Raw genomic sequence first — 21,919 nt, forward strand, 5'->3', positions numbered from 1 at the left:
GTTAGCTGTATTTGATCATATGGTGGTCCTTGCTATATGAGCCACGTAACCAAAGGTAATTTAATAATTTAGAAAAGTTACAATTCCCACCAAGTGGGTGGTTAAACCCTTATTATCAGAGCAATGTTGAAGGTGATGTTGAAGTCAGACCAGGGTACTGCAGGCTGCCATTAGCAACTTAATTATCGTTATAACGTCTTCTGTGGGAGATTTCTTTTATAATTAGTTCACGGACTTACATCTGGTGTATGTTTGTATTTACACGAAGATTGACCAAGAAGATTGAGAATGCAATTTTTACATTCACTATAATGGGGGATCCTGTTTCGTGCAAACGATGCCTGCAGTACCGCGTCGGCCTTGAATTTCTGTGGCTTCAGTGAGAGGGGGCAGTCGTTCTCCCCTGGACCAACTCACAAGCCTCTAATTTAAGCCTTTAGTAAAGGCGGAAGCAGATTGAGTGCGATATCCCATCTCTTCACATATAGAAAGTCTTTGACCAAGCAATCAACAGTGAACGCTTGGGTGGGGGTGGGGGGGGGGAAGTGTGAGAGCAGTGACCGCTAGCTGCATGTCAGCGAGATATAGAAGAGCCAGGAAGGGGAGTATCTAAAGAAGGGGGGTGGTGAACAGGGATTTGGGCTCCTTCTTTCATATTTGGCTGTAACGTTATCAATTGAATTTCTCTATATTGTTCCAAATTAACGATTTTGCCTACAAGGGGAACGCCACTCAACAACAGCTGTAGCTAGCTACCGCCATCTCCCGCAGTCTGAGCGATCGCCGTGTCTTCCATAAGATGGGAAACGCTGCTACGGCCAAGAAAGGCAACGAGCTGGAGAGCGGTGAGTTGGGGCGGTCGTGTAGCATTATCTTTACTAGCTAAAGTTAGCTAACTACCCAGTTAGTATGCGAACATTGTCACGTTTGACTTTTTTTTTTAAATGGACAACATCGGGAGGGCGCACACGCAAATGTATCCCTGATGTTGTAAACATTTCCATGAATTACACCCTCGCCCCTATATTTGGCTATCGACGATCATTTATAGTAAATGGTTTGTGCATTAATCCCAGCTAGATCACCAGTACAAGGGATGCGTAACTAAATAGTTACAACCTGGTCCAGAGGCCTAGCTAACCATTAACATTAGCTAGCTAGCGGGTTGTTTTAGCACTTTCGCTATGATGTTGTCTACCTAGCTAACGTCAGTGAGAGCTAGCTGTATATCAGCGTTAGTGAGCCACCGCCAGGCCCGTGAGACATCACCAAGCCAGAGTAATGTTCAATGCCAGCTACGGTACTGTAGCATTGCAAAGTCTAGACTATCTGACGTGTGTTGGTCTCATAGCCTATGAGGCCTGTTGTTTTGACATTGCGTTTGTAGATTCGAGTTGTTTTAGCTAGCTAATTTGTAATCTTACAAGTGTGATAGATCGTTAGCAACCAGAAGTTCACTCTACTCCTAAACTATTTACAATTGTCATGTTAGATTAATCACACCTAAGGATAAGTTGTTTAAGTATGGGGTTTCAATTATCAGACTGCCTCCACATCAGTCTTGAGGCGCTGTATGTGTATATATATATATATATATATATATCTATCTCACACACACACAGCTTTCCCTCTACAGTACTCTCTAGCGCTCCTCTAAACAGTGACCAAATATGGTGAAGAAATGACAAATGCCCACTTGCCATTCATAAAACCAGGCCCGTAATGCAACCTTCCCAAGTGATTTATCTCACAAGTCATTTTGGTTTAGAGTCTGTTTAATCTTAGTGATGTGCAGTTCTACATGCACACACATACAGCACAGTTTGTCATTGACTGGGACAGCTTGTCACCAGACCTTCGTAAGAGGATAAGGGGAATTACAAGCTTTGACGCAACTAGCCCTGGGAGTGTATTAATTTGCAGTGGTACACTTTGACATATGTATGCTGATAATCAATGCACTGCATGACTTGATACATTTTGAAATGTTTCCCCATGAAGTCCTATACAGTCAGGAATATTGACGCATTGGTTTGTGTCCAGATCTGAATGTGTGTGAACTGCTTGCAAACTAATCTTACTCAAGTTAGTCTGGGAAATGCCACTGGCTTGTGAGTGTGCATATATGCTGTTCCATCTACTTCACTTTTGATAAAAATATACGGACAAATTTGAACATTTATGGTAGGTAGTAATGTATCTAGGTCATTTAAAAGCTTTGTCACTTTACAATGCTGTTAATCTGTTCATATGACATTTACTGAAGTGTTGGAAGAGACCAGGCAGAGGCACAGGAACCTGGTCAGCCACAGGTATCTTTCCAGTTTCAGGAAGCAAGCGGTGTTCTTTGATCTGATCAGTGAAACCAAAAGCCTGTGCTGTGCTGTCTGTTTTCCTGTCTGTTTTGACATAACATGAGCCCCAGTCTCTCAACCTTCTGGTGTTAAACCTGTCTAAGCCACAGTGCCCTCAACTGCTGCTGCTACAGATTTGTCTGCCCTGTTGCTGTTTACAGGTCTGGCAACCTGGTTCCTGATAATAGCTCTTTGTTTGGCTCTCAGTTTGACAGGGAGGTAGGGAGGTAGGCTAATTCTGACACTGAATTCTGAGCCTTGTTTCACTGTTCCATATCAACCTTCCATGTTGTTAAACATGTTAGGCACATTTAAAAAAATAAAAAAATAAAAAACCAACCATGTTCTAAAAATATGAACTTAGTGGTGCTCATCTCTAAAAACTGTACTGAGGTGAACATTGTTCTACTGTACAATGGACACCTAGCTTATGTCTTTTAAAAGTGATCACATTCAGTACAGTTAACCATAACCAGCTCTGATTATGTAAACATTTACATTAGCTAGGTGGTCATACAGTGCATTCGGAAAGTATTGAGACCCCTTGACTTTTTCCACATTTTGTTACGTTACAGCCTTATTCTAAAATGTATTAAACAAATAAAAAAATCCTCAATTCAAACACACCTCATAATGACAAAGTTAAAACAGGTATATTAAAAATAAAAAAAACATATCTTATTTACACAAGTATTCAGACCCATTGCTATGAGACTTGAAATTGAGCTCAGGTGCATCCAGTTTCCATTGGTCATCCTTGAGATGTTTCTACAACTTGATTGGAGTCCACCTGTGGAAAATTCAATTGATTGGACATTATTTGGAAAAGCGCACACCTGTCTATATAGGGTTCCACAGTTGACAGTGCATGTCAGAGCAAAAACCAAGCCATGAGGTCGAAGGAATTGTCCGTAGAGCTCAGAGACAGGATTATGTCGAGCCACAGATCTGGGGAAGGGTACCAAAAGTTTTTCAGCGGAAGTGACTGGGAGACAAGTCAGGATCGAGGGAATGATGTACAGAGAGGTCCTTGATGAAAACCTGCTCCAGAGCGCTCAGGACCTCCGACTGGGGTGGCAAACGTTCACCTTCCAACAGGACAAAGACGCTAAGCACACAGCCAAGACAACTCAGGAGTGGCTTTGGGACAAGTCTCTGGAGAGACCTGAAAATAGCTGTGCAGCAACGCTCCCCATCCAATCTGACAGAGCTTGAGAGGAACTGCAGAGAAGAATGGGGGAAACTCCCCGGGTACAGGTGTGCCAAGAAGACTTGAGGCTGTAACCGTTGCCAAAGGTGCTTCAACAATGTACTGAGTAAAGGGTCTGAATACTTATGTAAATGTGTTAATTTTTTTAATATATATTTTATCATATACAGCATAGTCTACTTGTCAGGCCAGGGTAATGTGGGATTTTTAGTGGTTCAACACACTGTAGCCTATATAAAGAACTGCACGATTATTGAAGCCTTTTTCTGTTTGCTACATCTTTGTATTTGTACATAATTTGCCATCCTAGTCATGTCTGTTTAAACTTTCTTACCCACAGGAGTCATTAACAAACATTGTAATTAGTCATCTTGTGTTTTTCTTTGCCAAACTGAATTCCAGAAGAAGAATGACAACTCTTTCTCTCTCTGTAATAGTGTCTTTTTCTTTCCTTCGTTGTCATCTTCTATTGTTCTTCACTGCATGTGGTCCATGTTTGTTGATCTGATATACTTGTTAGATTTATGCATTCTCTTTCTCTTTTTCTTCCACATCATCCCTTCCACATTGTTCCTGCAAATCCTTGGGTGATCTATAGAGACATTTGGTATGCCCATTCTTCCACTAGATTCCCAAAATGACAGAAGTCCGAAACCTTGCACGCGTTGATTCTATTGTAAATGAACCCAAGCTTGGCTTGTAGTAGTGGTTCAGTATATGCTTCCATCTAGGTTCTGCCAAAACCATTACCTAAACCTCTGTGTTTTTGTCATCTGCATTCTGTCATTCTGGATATCTCATGTCTGCTGTGTTCTTCCATGTGTTTTGGTTTGTCCTTGTTCGTCAAAAACAATTCTGAAAATAATACTCTGTGTTAAAGCCTTCCCATGAACAGTATTGGGCCCTAATGCACAGTCGGTGCAGAAAGAAAGTGATGCACAAGAGTTCTGCATGCTTCGAGAGAGCCCAGCCTCTTCACCTGTCTTAGTGAATCCGTACATCCCCCTATCTTATTTAAAGAAAAAATACAAATGGAGCTCTTGGCATCACTTCTTACTTAGACTGCCCGTCTTGGTTGGTGTGTTTTTTTTAATGTATCACTAGAAAAAAACGTTTTGATGTTGTCCCCCCCCCCCCCCCCCCCCCTTCTCCGTACATGCATTTTGTTAATGTAAAATGCAGATAGGAGTTTGGTTAGTTAGACCTTACCAGTCTTTGTCTCCATTGAATTCCATTTCATACTGATTTTGTTACAGTTGATACCCGGTCACTGTTCAAGAATTTCCACATAAGATTCCATTAAGATTTCCTTTGTACTTTGTTGCCCACTCCGTGCAAATCAAATCCCAGGTCAATAAATAGGAATGCATCATGGGTTGACAGACAATTCCTTCCTGTTAGCTAATTGTGCCTGTGTATATCTTTCTTCCATACAGTGAAAGAGTTCCTAGCCAAAGCCAAAGAAGACTTCTTACGGAAATGGGAATGTCCACCACAGGTGAGATGTTTTCAATGCTCTTAAGGTTGGAACTACAAATCCAGGGTTTGGGGACTCTCATTTTATTCTTTCTGTGATTCCTCACATCCTATCTCTTTGCCTTCTTCCCAACCGAATTGGTGAGAAGGTCCAAAGTCCTTCACCAATGTGTATAGAAAAGGAGACGTGGATGTGGGGAATATTTAAGTTGAACTGAGTAAAACCTGGGACTGCTGCTGTGGTATGTCCATTAGGTAATCCACACCCTGTGTTTTGTGTGACCCCATTCTAGAGCACGACGGGCCTAGATGACTTTGACAGGCTAAAGACCCTGGGTACAGGCTCGTTTGGAAGAGTCATGCTGGTCAAACATAAAGGAACAGAGCAGTTCTTCGCCATGAAAATACTGGACAAGCAAAAGGTTGGTTCCCAGTGGAAAACAGCTGGCCTTTCCAAGGACGTGTAGCCCATGTATGAGCTGACAAGGCAATGTATCGCCTTGCTATGGGAAGAGGATGAAGAGATGCTATTTTAGGGCATCAAACGGGGCAACAAGTGCAAAGCCTTGGTCGAGTGGGTATCACTCCAGGCAGCAAGCACATGCATGCCTCCCTTACTCTCATCCCAGCTGTTTGTACCCGTCTAAATAAAGCATCAAAAATACAGTAAAGATAATGTGCAATTCCACTCTCCAATAAAATAATATCAAACAAAAAATGGGGCAAGAATTAAATAACACTGTAGATCAGTCGTATTCAAACTTTTCCAGCGGGACCCCATTTCTTTCCGCCAGAATTTCTGGGGAACCCATTTTTTTCCGCCAGAAGTTCTGGGGAACCCATTTTTTTCCAAATGTAATGACACGACCTTAAAAATCGGTACATTTAAGATTTTTACATCATTACACTTTCATCTCTTATCAAAATTAAAGAAAACAAATACAATTTTTATTGAGTAAATTTATTTATTTTAATTATCTTTCTCAAATGTATGTTGTGACTTGTTCCATACAATAACATGTACTCAAATATTTGTAATTTTTTTATTGTGCAAACTCCACTGCAAGGTTGCGACCCCAACTTTGAATACCACTGCTGTAGATGTTATCTGGTGGCATAACATAAGTATGATTGTGTAATTTTAGTACCGGCCGGCCGGCAGTAATGTCTGCCAGTGGTTCCTCATCACATGCACGGACGGATATGATCGGACCTGTTAGTGTCTGGATTATAATACCTTAGTCTCTTTCCAACCTCTCCCTCAATGTGAGCAAGACAAAGGAGCTGATCGTGGACTACAGGTAAATGAGGGCTGAACATTGACGGGGCTGTAGTGGAGCGGGTCGAGAGTTGGAGCGGGTCGAGAGTTTCAAGCTCCTTGGTGTCCACATCACCCACAAACTATCCTGGTCCAAACATACAAAGACAGTCGTGAAGAGGGCATGACAACACCTTTTCCCCCTCAGGAGACTGAAAAGATTTGGCATGGGTCCCCAGATCATCAAAGTTCTACGGCTGCACCATCGAGAGCATCCTGACCGGTTGCATCACCGCCTGGTATGGCAACTGGTTGGCATCCGACCGCAAGGCGTTACAGAGGCTATTGCGTATGGCCCAGTACATCACTAGGGCCAAGCTTCCTGCCACTCAGGACCTATATACTAGGCGGTGTCAGAGGAAGGGACAAAAAATTGTCAAGCCCCCCTCCCCTTTGTTTTTACACTGCTGCTGCTCGCTGTTTATATATGCATAGTCACTTTACCCCTATGTACAAATTACCTCGACTAACCTGTACCCCCACACGTTGACTCGCTACCGGTACCCCCTGTATATAGCCTCGTTATTGTAACGTATTTTTATTTAGCAAATATTTTCATTACTCTTTTTTTTAACTGCATTGTTGGTTAAGGGCTTGTAAGTAAGCATTTCTACAGCTGTTGTATTTGGCGCAAGTGACAAAAATGTGATTACTGGAATGCAATCTAAAAGCTGTCCTAGCCACACAAGCCTCATGATCTCGCGAGCTAACATAAATGGTCTGCTACCGTAATTACGAGACTAAAGCTGTCCTGCCCCCCCCCCCCCCCCCCCCAAAAAAAAACCTCTACAACCTTGTCATGCCATCATTAAACTGTAATTGAACTGTCGGTCAAGACTGTCTGATGATCACTTCTTTGTCTGGTAGGTGGTGAAACTCAAGCAAATAGAACACACGTTAAATGAGAAGAGAATATTGCAGGCCGTGTCTTTTCCCTTCCTCGTCAGACTTGATTATGCCTTCAAGGTACAGTTCATTTTTTTTTTCCCCCTTCTGCATACAGTGTTTTTAATCTGGACATTGAGATCAGAGGCTATGAATCAAGCGTCTCAAACTAGGAGTGCTGATTTAGGGCTGGTTTCTCCTTTTGATCATAATGAATTTGATTTAAATGGGGGCGGGGGGGGGGCTGATCCCAGCACTATGAGACACTTCATACATATGGCCTTTTTATTATTCAGTTTCCTCAGTATCTGACTGGATTTGTTTATGTCGGTCTGTGTCCCTCCACAGGACAACTCCAATTTGTACATGGTGATGGAGTATGTTCCAGGAGGAGAGATGTTTTCACATCTAAGACGAATCGGAAGGTTCAGGTGAGCGTCTGTCTGAACGTTCTGCTCGTCAATACAATATCTGGTTGATTATAAGTTGTTTATTGATTTTCCATTTGTTGATTGAAAATTATTTTGGGAAACTTTTTTTTTTATACCTACATTCATCTATGTATTATTTTTTTTTGGACAGTGAATTTACAACATTTTAATTTGGCTTTGTTCTCCAGAATTGGATTTCAGATCAAAAGTTCTGAGGTGACAGTACAGAATGTCCCCTTTCATTTGAGGGTATTTTCCCAATTTAGACTTGAATGCACTTTATGTATCTAGTCTCTCCATTTTGAAGGTTGTTGGAAGTGTTTAGAAAATTCAGTTTTAAAAGTTTAAAAGTTGAGTATTTGGTCCCATATTCCCAGCACGCAATGACTACATCACGACTACGTCACGTGAATCAACAATGTTGTTGGATGGCGTTTTCAGTTTGTTTTGGTTGTTTCAGATTATTTTGTACCCAACAGAAATGAATTATAAATAACGTGTTATTTTGGAGTTACGTTAATTTTAAATAAGGCTGAAACGCAATGATTATCCGTAATCATGGTAGCATCCACAGTATTGTAGAAGTGTTCAGAAACATATTCTATTCTTATTTACAATTAAAATGACTCCAAAATGACACTACGTTATTTCTCATTCATTTCTATTGAGAAAGGGAAAGGGGATACCAGTTGTACAACTGAATGTAGTCAACATAAATGTGTCTTCCGCATTTAACCCAACTCCTCTGAGTCAGAGAGGTGCCGGTAGCTTCGATCCAGCAATCTTTTGGTTACCGGCCCAACACTCCTACCCACCAGGCTACCTACCACACGACACAATCCTGCAAATGCATCCAACAAGTTTGTAGAGTCACAACCTTGACGTAGTCATTGCATGCTGGGAATATGGGACCAAATAGTCAACTTTCGTACCTTTTTTTGTAACTTTTGTACCAACAGAATACACTACAACAGAAATCCAAATACTTATGACGCCTTCAAATGGGGGGGACAAGATACAGTGCATTAAATGTTTTCGCTTCACTGTCCAAATAAATACAGAGGGGGGGTATGTGTATTTATTTTAAATTCAGTGCTCATATAGCTGGTAGTTAATTACAACTCCAATTACATTTTTGTGCTTACTATGTGATCAGTTAAACAGATTCTCCTACTTTTCCTTCACAGTGAACCCCACGCACGGTTTTACGCGGCCCAGATAGTACTGACATTTGAGTACCTCCATTCACTAGACCTTATCTACAGAGATCTGAAGCCTGAGAACCTTCTAATCGATCAGCATGGCTACATCCAGGTATGCGTGACCAATGCTTCAAGTGGATCATTTTCATTGTACAGCACCAGGGTTCTTATTTTAGAGCCAATGTTGCATAAAGGATGCCGGTAGGCCTACTGACAGGGATGCAAACCTGTCTCTTTTCGGGAGATATTCACCGTTTTGATTTCAAAATAGCCCATCCAAGTGAATCGTGTAGATCCGAAGAGAAAAAGGGGAAGGGGTCTGTGTCTCATATTGAAATCATTGACTGAGAACAGGAAGTTAAAGGTATTGAACTCATAATTCCTGAAAATAATGCATCAGTGATGTGTATTTCCTGCAACGTCCTGAAGTTGTAAAACTTCTGTGTGTGTTGTGTAGCCAGTTAGTATGCGGAAACATTTCTAAAGGTTTTCCCCCAAAAAACCTTCCCAATTAAATGTTGTCTGCAAAGTAGGCTTACCTGGTATGATAACTTTGTACCAATCAGGTTCACATGAAACACCGCTACAGAAACACTGCTACTAGCCAAACACAATAGGCTCTTGCTGGTGCACAATTGAATTAAAGGGCAACTACACTCTCCCACATAGATTAATAAATTTTTTGACATCAAATGTGGTCTCCTAACTGTGTTTTTAAAGCATTGTTGTGGACTTAGAACATAACATTTAGTTGGTTTTCTATCAGTAAAAGGGGTTGATTTTGACAGAATTCTGAAACCTGGAAAAGCTAAACCAAGAACAGAATTTGGCAAGTAAAACAGATTTTAGATAGCTATCTGGGGAGGCAGATTATCATTATCTGTCATGATCAACCTTAAACTAGACCAAAGAGCCCAACTCCCCCCTACCCCAGGACACAATTTTGTCTGTCTATTGTGGTTTGTAAAGTTAGGAGTGTTGCGATTATTCAAATGTGTATTTATTACTTGTTATTATCTGAAAATAAGCCAATTTTCTTGCTCCTCACACAGATTTTTCATGTATCCAAGTGAATTTTTGTGTTACCATTTTGGGCCCTCGCCAGTTTGCATCCTTGTTCTCAAGCAGTAGAACATTTGAGGTGCCAGTACTGTGTACCGGTGAGCACCGGCCCAACTGGAGCACTGTGCGTGACACATCACTGCCTATGGCGTACACTGCAATGTCAAATCAAATGTATTTCTAAAGCCCTTCTTACATCAGCTGATATCTCAAAGTGCTGTACAGAAATGATGGGTTATGTCTTCTCTGCTAAGTTGCTTTACCGACTGTACGTGTTCTTGGTGGTCAGGTGACAGACTTTGGATTTGCCAAGAGGGTAAAAGGCAGAACCTGGACGTTGTGTGGAACTCCAGAGTACCTGGCGCCCGAGATCATCCTCAGCAAGGTGAGAGTCCTGTCTGACTCTCACTCACTCTCACTCACTCACTCACTCACTCACTCTCACACACACAGTGCATTAAATTACTACATTTGAAGACATGGAACATTAGTTTGTTGCCATGAATTTAGATTACATATGTGTATGTGAACTACATTTGTCATTGTGCTGTGTGTAGGGCTACAACAAAGCAGTGGACTGGTGGGCCCTGGGGGTCCTTATATATGAGATGGCTGCTGGATACCCTCCCTTCTTCGCTGACCAGCCTATTCAGATCTATGAGAAGATTGTGTCTGGAAAGGTATGGACAAGTCCATTTTTACACTAAGCATGTCTGAAATGGCCTACCTATTTAACCTCTAGTTTTAACACATTTTGAACACCTGTCATGTTCTCATGGAGTAAGTTTAACTCAGTAGGTTTTAACTGCCCAATGAATGCTTGGCTTGCTTTTGGCTTAGCCTCTTCTGTCTTTAATCACTTACTATACAGTTCCAACTAGGAGCAAATTGACATTTCTCAATACATTACCATTTAGACAAATCTCTGTGTCCCCCCCTGTAGGTCCGCTTCCCATCCCACTTCAGCTCTGACCTGAAGGACCTGCTGAGGAACCTGCTGCAGGTGGACCTGACCAAACGCTATGGCAACCTGAAGAACGGCGTCAACGACATCAAAGGACACAAGTGGTTCGCTACAACGGACTGGATTGCCATCTACGAGAGGAAGGTACATACAAGGCGGTGTCGGAGGATGAGGACAATCAATGCGAACTTGAATTGCTCTTTATAGCACCTAACTTTTATGAAACACATTGGCCAAATTCTTACCTACTAATTACTAACACGACATACTGTGTATTAATCATACTACATACTATTTCAGCAACAAATATCAACATTACTACTCAGCCATACTGAAAGGCGTAATCTACATGCACAATCTCTCTTGTTCCACGCCATTCGTACATTTCTGCAGAGCATGTCCCCTATTCTGATTATTAGCTGTTGTCATACAGACGTGGGTCTGAAAAGACTTACTCTCTTCCTCAGTAGTGTGCAGTGAATTCTAAATGAAACGCTGAAATGAGTATGACATCCTGGGATTTAAAGTATACTATGTTTTTAAAATGTCACATTCTATAAAACTTTATTTTTTTGCATCACCAAAAATCCTAACACAAGTACAGGTATTCAGACAAGGCCTCTGTATTTTATTAGTTTCCAGTAGTGCTTTTCCTGTGTATTATCATCTTACAACAACAGTCTTTATATGGTGTCATAATGTTTTCTATTTGCCTTACTAGAATGACTTCATAATGCATTTTGCTGACAGGACGTATTGCCTAGGCATCTGGAAATTCTTGCAGTATTAGAATCTCATTGAAGTACTAGCTTGGTCTCCTCTTAAGGCACACTCTAACTCCGCTCCTGGTTATCCTGCTCTCTGTGTTGTCAGGTGGAAGCCCCGTTCATACCAAAGTGTCGAGGCGCTGGCGACACGAGCAACTTCGACGACTACGAGGAGGAGGAGATCCGCGTTTCCGTAACGGAAAAATGCGCAAAGGAGTTTTCCGAGTTTTAGGACGTGCACACGTGGATATATCAGGGCTAAAACACACATGAAAAATAAGGGGATCTTTGCACTCTTCTAAAGACTTGGGGTTGGAGCAGAGACCATTGTTCAACTATTACTACGTAGTTCCTTCATTCCACAAGGCTGAATGAGGTCGCCATGATCCTTGGGTGCCAATGATAACACCTTCACTGTCACACATACCTGCGTATTAAAGCAGACACACCACTTTTTTTTTTTAATCCCCTCTACCCACTCTGTTTTTGAACTTTGAAGCAGTTGTTGTCTTGGATGTTGTGCTCCCCTTTACAGATGTGATATTTTTCGATTTAGGAGGAAAACCAGAGAGGGTAACTATACAAGAGAGGCCAATTTCATATAAGTCCACACAGTGTAACTTCAAACCGACTTGTCTGTGGCAGTATCACACATGGTTGTGTGGTTTTGTAGGGCAGTGCCTCCAGTCGTCAACAGTTTCGATTTTATGGTCTGTTACAAATCTGATGCTTTTCAATAGAAAATGATTCTCACCTTCTACTAGGACCATGTTTTGGCCAGCTTTCAGAAATAGTATTTGTCCTTTTTGTATATTTTGTCACGAAGACGCATTAAACACCATTGAGTGCTAAGAGCATGACCAAAATACAACTAATTGGGTGACCGAGGAAGAGAAGTCCCTTTCTTTGCCTTTGTCTGTAGAACCCTTTAGACCAATTCCAACGGCCCCACAAAGCGTCCATTCTCTGGCCCATTGGTATTCTAGCCCAGTAATGGGGAAGTCATTGCAGGGAATGGCGAACCCAACTACAAACAGAAAATAACAAAACAGTGGTCAGAAAAATTCTAGAAAATGTTGAATTTGTATTCTCCTTTTTATTTAACATTTTAATACATGGTTTTTTGTTCCGTAAGATTTCAGGTCCGCTCATAAAAAAGGACACTTTTAAATGAATTTGTGGAGCTGCGGAGCTCCTGATGCGCTAAAGTGAAATCAAGTCCTTTTGAGGTGCGCTCTTTAAATTGATCAGTTCAGTGTGTATTGTGTTGTGGCTTTTGCCTCAACATTGTTAGTAAAACCAGTATACACTTCATAACAATATATTGATGCTAAGCAGTCTTGCAAACTCCTCAAAAGAAATTGCAAAACACCATTTTTCCCCATGTTTTTCCCTATTGCTGTTCTTGACTTCCCTCCTTTCCTTGTTTGTTTCATTCTTATGACAGAATGTAGTGTTGCAACTTATAGGTATGCATAGTTTGAAATGCTTGATTAAGGTACATTTAGTTTTTTTCTCACAGACATACACTGGCAAAAAAACAAACAAGACTGCTCCTTGACCTTTGTATCACATATAATCCAGTCATTGTTCAGCTCATTACATAAGTATATGCATTGTTTCATATGTTTTTATTTATACACATTAGAGATGCTAATACATTTTATTTTTTAAAGTGTCAACGTTTGGAAAGTTCTTTTTTGTGATCTTGTAAATAACGGCATACTGCTCTAGGAGTGTTCATGTGTGGGCCTTATATTTGTCAAACTATATAAAGCAGGATAACATCTGAGAGACCAGGCTTCATCACACATCATGACTGAAATGTTCATGTACTTGTTAAAAAAAAATGGATCACTTTCGCATATGTCATAGGTTTTGTTTGGCATGTCCACTTCTCTCAGTTAAATCATTTCATCATTTCCCAGTCAAATGAGATGGCTTTGGCATTACAACAGCAATCATTTCAATGAGTTTGGCTGTAATTGAAGTCATTCAGGAAATTCCATCAATATTTGACTGTTTACAATTCACAAATGATTACATTTCCTGAAGAAAATGTGTTTTTCTTCGCTGTCTTAAAATATTTGTATGGCAGTGGAAGATGTGTTAAATGTGGAATCCAAGCTCTTAAGAAGCTGAAGCGGTTCAATATAGTAAGAATAGGTCTGATTTACTAGTAGACTGCTATATATGAAAAAAATGGCAGTTTGCCTCCAAAATGAAATGTGCCTAAAACTCGTCAGGGATGTGATATCCTACTCCTGACACCAATGTAGTTTAATCAGGAGTTACCCTGAACGGACCTTAAACCCTCTTCCCTGTGACTCATTCCAAAATCATTATGTCAAAAGTCTTAAATGGGTGGTTCACTTTTATTTTGTACCAAATCTATGTTTTTATGTAAATGTAATGTTATAAGTGTCCAGACATTTTTTTCCTTTAGATTTCACTTGCTTTTGTGAAACTTACCGCACCAGCAATATACTTCCTCATTGCTCCTTCTGCTTTAGTATGGGAGCCATTAGCCCTCCACCATGACTCTCAGTTCTATTACATTAGTCAATTTATTGAACAAAGGCGTCTTCTGTACGGGGGAGTTTAATTAACGCTCAGTCTGAACATTAACACGCATCGCTTGCGGTACATTTTTTGTTAGCATAATACTTATCTTTCATATCAGCGAGGGGGGGAAAAAAACATTTGATACACACCTTTTAATAGGGTTAGTGTTCCCACACGGCCATATCCATGTTACAGCGCGTGTTTACGGATGACAGAGGGACCACCTGTGCTAATCAGCTATCTAGCATGTTTTCGAACACCTGTACGTAACGGAAGGCCGCCAGAAACGTATTGTCACTGAGGAAAAACACTGCTGCAACTGTGATAAAGCAGGGTAAAACAGTGTAGAGTTAGTGTATATTTAGCGTTTGTAAAATTGTTTTTATGTGATATGAAAGTAAAAGGCTTTACGTTTCTAGAACCGCATTGCAACTGAGGATCTACTCACGTTTGTATGGAGTATTTGGCTGTTTTGGCTGCCATTGCCAGTCTACCTCTGATATAAGGTCCTTGAACCTTAAGTATTAACGTACGGTAACTTTAGGCTCCTTAAAAGCTTTTACTGCGGCGGGCTAAATCAGGGTCACAGTGTTTCTTGGTCTTAAACAAATCTACTTTGAAACAAAACTCTATACGTCACACACATGGTTATGGGCTTAAAAAAAGGAGACTGGTACCATATCAGATACAGAGTTCAAACGTATTCCAATTTGAGTTTGCATCCAAATATGACACTATATACAGCACATACGAATTATAACAAACACAATTTTCTGTAAAAAAAAAATGTACATGATGTTTATTAATTATGAAAAATAATAACATTACACCCATGAGGACACTGGGTATTTTGACTGCAGGAAAGAGCTACAAGTACATATTCGGCTAGAGGGCCATGGATAAACACAAAGACACACAAAAAAATTACTTTTGTAAATAGCAATGCTCTCTGTACAGTGATGCAGGTCTATAGAGGTTGTACACATGAAATGGTGTATTACTTTATCCACAACCTTATTCCATTTTGTTGGACTCAAGCGATACTTATGAGTGGTTGGAGCATATCTCTGGGGCCGCAGAGCCGTAGGAGCGTGTATTAATCCTGCTGTTTGTCTCATTACAACCAGCACTAGTAGGTCAAACGAACGACTGAAATGAACGAGTCACTCAGAAAAACGAAAAATCGAGTCAGTGAAAAGATTCGTTCGCGAACTGTACATCACTATTTCGGTTGCCTAAAGCCACCGTATCTACTCCAGTGGGCGTGTGGGTAATGTAGTGTATAACACACGTGCGTAGTTTTTTTTTTTTAATCGCCAGTTCGTTCAAACGTTGAAATATGGCAGGCCTGGAGTTATTGTCGGATCAAGGATATCGTCTTGATGGAAGAAAAGCTGCTGAACTGCGGAAAGTACAAGCTCGTATGGGTGTATTTGCCCAAGCTGACGGGTCTGCGTACATAGAACAGGGAAATACCAAAGCGCTGGCAGTTGTGTATGGTCCTCATGAAGTAAGTTTCTTGCTAAAATAACGTGTTAGCAAGATACCTTGTTAGCTAACGTTTCATAGATAACACGCTAGCTAACATACAACTGAGATTAATTAGCTATGGAAATTGCTTCAGCTCGGCTAGCATTTCAGATCAGTTTGTTTATCCAACTTGTAATTTTTCCAACATAGCTAACGTTAATGTGTTCAGCCCCCTGGTTCTAGTCTAGAGAGCTAAACTAGCCACCCTGCACACTTCCACCTGTGCCTCGGGTCCAGACCTCTTAGTAGATGTGGTAGTATACATAGGGAGACTACACTTTCCCACCTATGGCCCAAGATAACGTGAGGATGTATTACTGCTGCCACCAATGCAGTGATTGAGAAGGAACAGTTGGCGCAATACTTGAAGAATCAGTGAGACTGCAGTTAGGGGTTTCTAGAGGAGCGCATTTAAAATCAAATGAACTCTGTTCTCCAGGTGCGAGGTTCCCGCAGCAAGACCCTCCATGACCGTGCTGTCATCAACTGCCAATACAGCATGGCTACCTTCAGTACAGCTGAAAGGAAGAGAAGACCCCACGGGGACCGCAAGTCCACAGAGATGAGCCTTCACCTCAAGCAGACTTTCGAGGCAGCAGTGTTGACTAATCTGTACCCACGCTCTCAAATAGACATTTATGTCAAGGTACCACACTATTTCAGATATGAATTAACTATAACATGGGTTGTGGTGGAGTCTGATGCTATTCATAAAATGGTGAAATTAAAGTGGTTGTATATCCTGTCTTTGGGATTTGGAACCAATTAAGTTTTGTTTAGTTAGTTTCATGTTCTCAGGTATAGAGATTTCTTCATCAATTTGAACCCTGAAACATGGGGTTTAATTAAAAAAACAACCTAACTTGAATTGAAACATTTCACACTCCCTCTTCCCTCTCAGATCTTGCAGTCAGATGGAGGAAACTACAGCGCGTGTGTGAACGCCGCTACTCTGGCAGTAGTCGATGCGGGCATCCCCATGCGTGACTATGTGTGCGCCTGCACTGCAGGCTTTGTGGATGAGACCCCATTGGCAGACCTGTGCCATGCTGAAGAGAGTGGAGGGGGCACATCACTGGCCCTGGCATTGTTGCCTCGTGGCGGGCACATTGCCCTGCTACAGATGGACGCCCGACTCCACCAGGACCACCTAGAGACACTGATGGAGGCTGCAATGACGGCCTGTAAGGGCGTCAGCAAAGTGTTGGACGAGGTGGTGAGGCAGCATCTACAGGAGGTGTCTGCGCTGACTGGAGAGTGATGTAGCTTGGACTTTGGGGTAGATTGGTCTGCGTGAAAGGCAGGGGAGGTAAGGGAGCAGATGGAGTGTTTTTGTTTTTTTATTGTACAATCGTGTTATGCTTTTGTATGAAATGCTTTATTAAAAAATTAAATCTAAACCCATTGATGTCTTCTGTCTGTGTTTTGAATGATCCATAAACTTGACTGAGATTGGTTGACAGAGAGCCATAGATACGGGTCTACATCAGATAAATCAATCAGCAAAAATACAACTAATGATTTGTAGCATCACCTGATGCTGTTTTTTGTTTTTTTTGTTAAGGTCATCTTCCAAACCATCAGGGAGAGCCAATCATAAATGGCAATACTGTGATCTATATTTATGTATACTGAACAAAATAAACGTAACATGTAAAGTGTGTTTTTTGCTAAAGCGAGAGTTGAGTTGGTCCGTCACACAATAGTCCAGTAAGAAACGAGGAAAAACATGTTGCGTAGTATGGCCTATCTGCACCTGTCATCTTGGGTGTTACCCTTACTGTGGCCCTAGAGGTAGGCTCTGGTTTACAACTACACATTTGTAAAGGTATTAAGACGCATTGTCTGGTTGAAAATAAACACAGTTTCGGTATTTGCGCGTTCAACGTAGCTGGTTCTATGACGCCAGCTAACACGTCTTCCCAATCAATATTGGGTTAGCAGGTACGTTAGCTAGCTAGTTTAACGATGTTGAGCGCTAAAGCTAACGCAACATTATTGAATATTATTATGTGAGTCTTAGTTTCCTAGGGTCCAGCTGAGCCAGTGTGAGTGGTACAAGGCAACAATATGGGACTGCTGTCTGACCCAAACCAAAGGCGAGCCCTGACCAACCTTCTCACCTGTTTCAATGCACCAATTTGGTGAGTCCTTGTAGAATCCTGAGGGAGAATCCGTTGGGGAATGGAATGGAACTGGGCATCCTCTTGATGTACCCAATCCACTTTGTAGGGTATCATTTAAATTGTTCCCCTATAAAAGTAGGGTGAGTCAGCCTGATAAGCCTTCTTCCTATAGCATATCACTAGTGTAAGGAAAAAAGATCTGCCCTTCCTATCACTAACCCCAATTTTGACATTCAGTCCTTAATTTACCTATCACAATTCCAGCTGTAAGAATGATATAATCCCCCTGTCCTCTCCCATAATATTCCTTCTGCATTTCTCTCCTCTCTTCTTTGTAGTGGGATGCCAGTGGATTGGCTGGTGTATACAATGCAGTCTCAAGGGCTGGAAGTGTTTACTCAGAGCTTCACCTGCAAACTTCCCTTCCCCGATGAAAACAAAGATATGAGAGATATGCGAGTGTGTGCTAAGACAAAGATGTCTAAACATGCATTTAATTTGATCCCAGTGCGCACACACTTTCACACAGACGCATTCTTTCCTCTCAGGCTTTAATTTCTTCTCTTTCTCTCACTCATCCTTTTCTCTGTTTGTCTGTCAGTCTCGGTCAGATGGTGCATGGCACTAACATTTATGGGATCCTGCGGGCCCCCAGAGCCCCTCATACTGATGCCCTGGTGCTGGGCGCCCCCTGTGGTGAGGGAAACAACGACAACCAGTACTTCAGGAGTAAGCATACTACTTACACAGACCATTGGAGAAGCACCACACAAGCATACACTCCTACCTCCTTTCTTTAATGAATCAGTCAATGATTCGGTCTCTTCTCAGGTCAGATCCACTGGGCTAAGGATACCTTTCTGGTGAATGAACATGACCTGATCGGCATGCAGGCCTGGCTCGAGGGATACCACCACACCAACACCAATGGTCAGTACCTGCATCTCTGTAATGATGTAACCCTGTAATGCACCAGTCGTAGAGACACCATTATGGACTCTGTATGTATTCTAAATGTCTCTGTACCATCAACCCCAAACCTGCCACCACTGTGCCTCGCTCTGGGTCCCCCAGGTGGTGACTGGTCTCTGCTGCAGGGGAGAGGTGGCTCCATCCAGGAAGCACTGTCTTTGGAGCAGAGCAGTGACATCATCACCAGTCTGCACCTGGTTCTGGAGGGGCTCAATGGCCAGCTGCCAAACCTGGACCGGGCCAACCTTTTCTAAGCCTTCTGCCAGAAGATAGTGTACCTGTGTACCATCCAGGGCAAGGTAAGGAGGAAGTCCAAATGCCAGCAGTTACTTCAGTGAGTAATTTATTTGATATACTTGCAGAGGTACTTTGATTTAAAAAAAAGTCTAATAATAGCACACCACAAACATTTCAGCTTGTCCCTTCCTCTGTATTTGTGTCAGGTAAGGACGAGCCAGTAGTAACACGTTTAATTATCCGACTGCCCAGCTACAGAGGAATGACTGGGACAGTACGTTGGGCTACATCCACGCGGCCCAGACCATGATGGTGTTGAAGCAGGCCAGCGGGCGGCCCTGGGGGAACCACGGCCCATTCCTTAGATACCATATAGAGACTGCTACCGTCAGGGGCATCAACACCTTCAGACAGTACAAGACCGACACCACCACCATCGGCAGGTCAGCTACTGACGTCCAAGCTTCAATTCAGATGATCAGAAAACATTTAACATTTTTGTATTTTCTATGGGGACATTTTCACTCTTTAAAATTCTATGCAAATAAACCTGTGTGTCCCCCTCATCCTCAGGCTCCTGAAGGGGATATACCGGAAGCTGAACAACCTCCTGGAGCATCTGCACCAGTCCTACTTCTCATGCCCTCACTCTCTCGCTTTGCCTCCAGTGGTTATTACATGCCCGCCTTCGGCCAGCTGGCTGTCATCATGCTGCTGCATGTGTCTATCGACCTCTGGGACCTTGGGGATTCTAGTTTTATTGAATCATTATTTAACCAGGTAGTCCAATTGATGTCAGATTACCTTTTTCCAAAGGGAGACTTGGACAAGAGGGGAGGATGGTTGGAATTGGCCAAGAGGGGAGGATGGGTTGGAATACTTTCTCCCCTGTCCTCCAGCCCAGGGATCCTGTCTATACTGACTCCAGTAGTGATCAGTCATATGACAGGGGTAGCTCTGTACACCCTCCCCATCCTCTCTCAGCAGATGGCTGTGCAACACTTCCCTGTGTCCGAGACTGAAATTGTGGTCCTCACTGCTATTGTCATCTACACAGCTTATTGTTTTTTGGCACATTCATTTATTTTCCTTTGCAATTTGTATACAGCCACGAAGTGCTGGCGCAAAGGCTTACTCTGATTTGATTGAGGAACAGCAAGCTTGACTGGTTTATAAATGGTGTGGAACTGACTGAATAAAGGTGATCTCATATCCTTTACATTCATAAATCATACAATGTAGTTATGTCTATGATATCACATTGGGACAAGTAAACTAAAGTTCTCATTTGTATTTTTGATATGAAGTCCATCAGGACTTGCTAGACAGTGATGTTAAAGTGATTGACTCATCAGTTGCACACTGGTAGACTTTTTGGCTGTTATCTGCAGGAACAATAGGTAGGCTAGTGGAGCGACACTCTCACACTGGTCCAAAATATGATAAAAGAAAATGGATTGAATTGTTGTAAAAGCTAATGATACTTCTATGGTATTTTCAAAGATATTGATACAGGTCTACTGATTTAGTCAACATGTTGACAATGGAGTAGTTAACTGCTGCTTTCTGTGTATCAAAGCCCATGATTAATACTTCCTTCATTCTTCAATCATACCTGTAGTGCAGATAGCTAAGAAAATGCCTCTTTAAAAGGAAGCTTGAAGCCTGTTGAAGTCAGCAGACTTACAAGATTCTTAAATTAATCTGTGGGTCAGATGTTAAAGTATTTTTTTTTTTTTTAATAAATGACATACTGCAATTCACAGAGTTGCAAACACGAATTTAACACGAATTTGTCGTTTTCTCTTCTCTTAACATGTATGGACCCAGAACTTAATTGTGCATCTATTCTGTTTATTTGAGAGACCTATTTTTCCATTTGTAAAAGTGCTCATCACACAATTTGTTTGATCTTAAATTGAACCTTTAATAAAAAAAATAACTATTTGGGCTATTTACTTCCATTTCTGTTTTAATTTGAAGAACAAACATTGTGGCAACATATCTTGCAGTAAAATACTTTAATCTCAAGAGAAGACAGGTTAAATGTTAAAAAATGTTTAATGTTCCCTTACTTTGAAAATACTCCTGATCATATAGGCCTAGACAATATCCCCAAAAACAAACAATACACTGAAAAGTATTCAATAATTTCGCTGTGTGGCTGGCTACTCTTTCTATGTCTGGCTACTCAATGTGCTTGTTGAAAAAAAACTGCACAACCTGCATAGCTATCTTATCTCACACGCTAAAAATATGCATCTATGCCAGGTTTTCCCCAATTATCACACACACCTTGAAGTTACTGTGGCTGCAGTAAATTATTTAATTTCACCATGTCCCTTTTTGTAACTCCAGCCTCAGTAACACCTTGTTCTAACATGAGTATTGTGATATGATCTAATCACTATCTGATCAAGGTTTGTTGCATCCAGGGGTGAAAGTAGATTTCATTTCTTACTGGTGCGGGACTCCCTGTGTGCACACATTTTTTAATAGCCTAGGTGTAATCATAGAATGAAATATAGAAGGGCTTTCTGAGTGGCGCAGCGGTTACTAAACAACTAGATGTGTAACCTAATCACATGTAGTCTGAATTTATGCGTCCACTGCTGTCTGGACGCGTCTCGTTATCGGCCACTAATCTCTGCCTAAACCGATCCGGCAAAATAAATAGTGGGGGTACGCCTTACCAGTAAAAGTTGAGCGTATTACTAATTAACACAATGCCAAAAAAACAATACCGTTATTTAACATTACCACGTGTCAGCCGCATGCTAAATGGGTGAGATATGTTCCAAATTGCGTTGAGGTTCGACG

At 41.5% G+C, this 21,919-nt stretch overlaps 2 protein-coding genes and 1 pseudogene across 4 annotated transcripts; all 3 read left to right on the forward strand.

The window, feature by feature from the left end:
- Positions 1-521: 521 nt before the first annotated feature.
- On the forward strand, positions 522-13,461 carry LOC110508616 (cAMP-dependent protein kinase catalytic subunit beta). Of its 3 annotated transcripts, XM_036966368.1 has the most exons (11): positions 532-845; positions 4,163-4,171; positions 5,001-5,062; positions 5,334-5,462; positions 7,226-7,324; positions 7,592-7,674; positions 8,862-8,988; positions 10,228-10,323; positions 10,496-10,618; positions 10,882-11,046; positions 11,776-13,461. In XM_036966368.1, exons 1-11 carry the CDS (start codon positions 800-802, stop codon positions 11,899-11,901), a joined length of 1,065 nt encoding a protein of 354 aa, XP_036822263.1. In that variant the 5' UTR covers positions 532-799; the 3' UTR covers positions 11,902-13,461. The 3 variants fall into 3 exon arrangements, with proteins under 3 accessions (XP_036822264.1, XP_036822265.1, XP_036822263.1); XM_036966369.1 differs by lacking the exon at positions 4,163-4,171 and having other exon boundaries at positions 522-845; XM_036966370.1 differs by lacking the exon at positions 7,226-7,324 and having other exon boundaries at positions 531-845.
- A 1,878-nt stretch (positions 13,462-15,339) lies between these two features.
- exosc4 (exosome component 4) lies at positions 15,340-17,168 on the forward strand. The gene is made up of 3 exons (XM_021589270.2): positions 15,340-15,744; positions 16,204-16,410; positions 16,666-17,168. The coding sequence occupies exons 1-3, from the start codon at positions 15,574-15,576 to the stop codon at positions 17,023-17,025; spliced, it is 738 nt and encodes a 245-aa protein (XP_021444945.1). The 5' UTR covers positions 15,340-15,573; the 3' UTR covers positions 17,026-17,168.
- A 666-nt stretch (positions 17,169-17,834) lies between these two features.
- On the forward strand, positions 17,835-20,883 carry LOC110508615 (annotated as a pseudogene).
- The last annotated feature ends 1,036 nt before the right edge of the window (positions 20,884-21,919 follow it).

The sequence above is a fragment of the Oncorhynchus mykiss genome, chromosome 28 (genome assembly GCF_013265735.2).
Source record: "Oncorhynchus mykiss isolate Arlee chromosome 28, USDA_OmykA_1.1, whole genome shotgun sequence".
In the NCBI taxonomy this organism is placed as follows: Eukaryota; Metazoa; Chordata; class Actinopteri; order Salmoniformes; family Salmonidae; genus Oncorhynchus; species Oncorhynchus mykiss.

Excerpts from the sequence above, each read along its gene's own strand:
- LOC110508616 (XM_036966368.1), top strand. The coding sequence starts at position 800 with ATGGGAAACGCTGCTACGGCCAAGAAAGGCAACGAGCTGGAGAGCG. Across the intron at positions 7,675-8,861 it reads AGACGAATCGGAAGGTTCAG|TGAACCCCACGCACGGTTTT; the intron begins GTGAGCGTCTGT and ends TTTCCTTCACAG. Across the intron at positions 8,989-10,227 it reads ATCAGCATGGCTACATCCAG|GTGACAGACTTTGGATTTGC; the intron begins GTATGCGTGACC and ends CTTGGTGGTCAG.
- exosc4 (XM_021589270.2), top strand. The coding sequence starts at position 15,574 with ATGGCAGGCCTGGAGTTATTGTCGGATCAAGGATATCGTCTTGATGGA. Across the intron at positions 15,745-16,203 it reads TTGTGTATGGTCCTCATGAA|GTGCGAGGTTCCCGCAGCAA; the intron begins GTAAGTTTCTTG and ends TCTGTTCTCCAG. Across the intron at positions 16,411-16,665 it reads AAATAGACATTTATGTCAAG|ATCTTGCAGTCAGATGGAGG; the intron begins GTACCACACTAT and ends CTTCCCTCTCAG.